This window comes from Eurypyga helias, unplaced genomic scaffold (assembly GCF_000690775.1).
Source record: "Eurypyga helias isolate BGI_N326 unplaced genomic scaffold, ASM69077v1 scaffold18737, whole genome shotgun sequence".
NCBI classification, from domain to species: Eukaryota; Metazoa; Chordata; class Aves; order Eurypygiformes; family Eurypygidae; genus Eurypyga; species Eurypyga helias.
The window spans coordinates 78,814-81,501 of record NW_010260009.1 but is presented as its reverse complement, the minus strand read 5'-3'; the positions used below and the strand labels follow the sequence as shown (position 1 = coordinate 81,501).

The 2,688-nt window shown below is 46.0% G+C and overlaps 1 protein-coding gene across 1 annotated transcript; it reads left to right on the top strand.

Moving 5' to 3' along the window:
- The first annotated feature begins 120 nt into the window (after nucleotides 1–120).
- BTBD6 (BTB (POZ) domain containing 6) lies at nucleotides 121–2,217 on the top strand. Its single transcript, XM_010154875.1, has 3 exons — nucleotides 121–207; nucleotides 483–601; nucleotides 835–2,217. The coding sequence occupies exons 1-3, from the start codon at nucleotides 127–129 to the stop codon at nucleotides 1,865–1,867; spliced, it is 1,233 nt and encodes a 410-aa protein (XP_010153177.1). The 5' UTR covers nucleotides 121–126; the 3' UTR covers nucleotides 1,868–2,217.
- The last annotated feature ends 471 nt before the right edge of the window (nucleotides 2,218–2,688 follow it).

Below are 2,688 nucleotides of genomic sequence, written 5' to 3'. Positions count from 1 at the left end.
CCCGGGACGGGATGGACCCACGGGGGCTCGGGCGGCGGCGTGCCACTGGAGCTGGGGCACCGGGTGAGGGGCTGCCCGCCGCTAACGGGGCTTCTCCCCCCTCCCCTCGCTTGCAGGAACGCGCTGATGTTCAATAACGAACTCATGGCTGACGTTCACTTCATCGTGGGCCCGCCGGGAGCATCCAAGAAAGTTCCTGCCCATAAGGTTTGTGCAGATAGTTTTTTTGCTTTTTAGTGCTGCTGTGCATATCGCCTCCCCCCAGCCTTACAACTAGGTTCCACTTTTTTTTTTTTTCTAATTACAGCTCTCTTCTAATCCCAGAAGTAATCACATACGCTGCAATTAAAAGGAACAGTCTAAGGCAGTCTCCTGCCTCCACTGCAGCTTTCAACTTTCCCTAAGTGTAGCTCTTAGCTGAGCATGCTGGCTTTTGATATTACCAGTACGTATTACTGAGGCTTCTCTCTTTTATTTTCCAGTATGTTTTGGCAGTTGGTAGCTCTGTCTTCTACGCTATGTTTTATGGAGATCTCGCAGAGGTCAAATCCGAAATCCATATACCAGATGTGGAACCTGCAGCCTTTCTAATCCTATTAAAGTAAGTGGCCACTGCAAGTCTACTAATTACGTGGACAGAATCAAAGTAGCTTATAAAAATATACATCTCTTAATTGGCCTTGTGCAATATGCGCTTATTACCGCTTCCTTAATGTGCTGACAAATAGTGAATGTTGGATTCGCTGCCAGCAAAGATGACTATGGATCAATCTTTCGTGTCCTATATATATTTCTTTTTCCCCTGAAAACCTCTCTTTTTCCCCTCCCATCTAGATATATGTACAGTGACGAAATAGACCTGGAAGCTGACACGGTTCTGGCTACGCTGTATGCTGCCAAGAAGTACATCGTGCCAGCCCTAGCAAAGGCTTGCGTCAATTTTCTGGAGACCAGTCTAGAAGCGAAGAACGCTTGTGTCCTGCTGTCTCAGAGCAGGCTCTTCGAGGAGCCAGAGCTGACGCAGCGCTGCTGGGAAGTGATTGATGCTCAAGCAGAAATGGCACTGAAGTCAGAGGGCTTCTGTGAGATAGATCAACAAACACTAGAGATCATTGTAACCCGGGAGGCACTCAACACCAAGGAAGTGGTAGTTTTCGAGGCTGTTCTCAACTGGGCAGAGGCTGAATGCAAACGACAAGGGCTGCCGATTACGCCGCGCAACAAGAGGAACGTGTTAGGAAAAGCTTTGTACTTGGTGCGGATTCCAACCATGACTCTGGAAGAGTTTGCCAATGGAGCTGCCCAGTCTGACATCCTGACCCTAGAGGAAACTCACAACATATTCCTATGGTACACGGCCGCAAATAAACCCAAACTAGAATTTCCGCTGACAAAAAGAAAAGGACTCGTACCTCAGCGATGCCATCGGTTTCAGTCATCTGCATATCGCAGCAATCAGTGGAGGTACCGAGGGCGGTGTGACAGTATTCAGTTTGCCGTAGACAAACGGATATTTATAGCAGGACTGGGATTGTATGGGTCAAGCTGCGGCAAAGCTGAATACAGCGTCAAAATCGAACTGAAGCGCTTGGGAGTTGTCCTTGCTCAAAATCTGACAAAGTTTACCTCCGATGGCTCCAGTAACACTTTCTCTGTGTGGTTTGAACACCCTGTGCAGGTTGAGCAAGACACGTTTTACAACGTGAGCGCTATCCTTGATGGAAATGAACTCAGTTACTTTGGGCAAGAGGGAATGACTGAAGTGCAGTGTGGGAAAGTGACCTTCCAGTTCCAGTGCTCCTCGGACAGCACTAATGGAACTGGAGTACAAGGAGGACAAATACCTGAGCTCATTTTCTATGCATGATGCATTTCACCTTGATTGTATTTCAGTACTGCAGTGATGCACATTAAGGGATTTTTCAGTTTTACCACGAACGCTGTAGCAGTATGGATGTTACGCTACTTACCTATCTGCTACATCAGGCTATACAAATAAGTGAAGGAATGCTCTTGAATTTAATCTTATTTTATTTATTCATAAGCTATTTGACTTAAGACTGCAATGAGCAGGAAAATGTTAAATTTCGCACGTACTGTGCATTTATTTTGTATATAGATAACTAACTTGTCGACTACAGCTGACTTAAACAGAATGTTCTAAACTAGAGCAATTCACAAATCTGTGAAATATAAAACATTTTTACTTGCCCTAAATCCTGTGTACTTGATCATTGCGGGTCTTATGGCTCATGTCTGTTTATTCTCACCCCAGTTAACTGCACCGTAGGTGAATTCTGTAGTCTGTCCCACATGCATCTACACAGGGCACTAGTTATCACTTGTAACAACGAAGCCTGGTAACTGAGACTATCCAGCAGCAGCCTGTATTTTTCTTCACCAAAAAGGGAGCTGACCTATGTGGAAGCTCAGGGGTTTTTGGGTGTTGTCTAAGCTGAAGCCAGACAAGCCATGAGTGTAATCAAAGTTGATCAAAATCATCCTGTGGTTATATTTGAAGCCTTCCAATGCTCTCTCACATGCACCATCTGCATTAACCTCCAGCCTGCTCAGCAAACAGCAACACTGACACTTGCACCTGTCAAACTGCTCCCCCACTCCAATGGCTGGAGTCAGGGCACACAGACGAAGCTTAATGCAGTGACAGGCTTTATCACAGATTTAGCC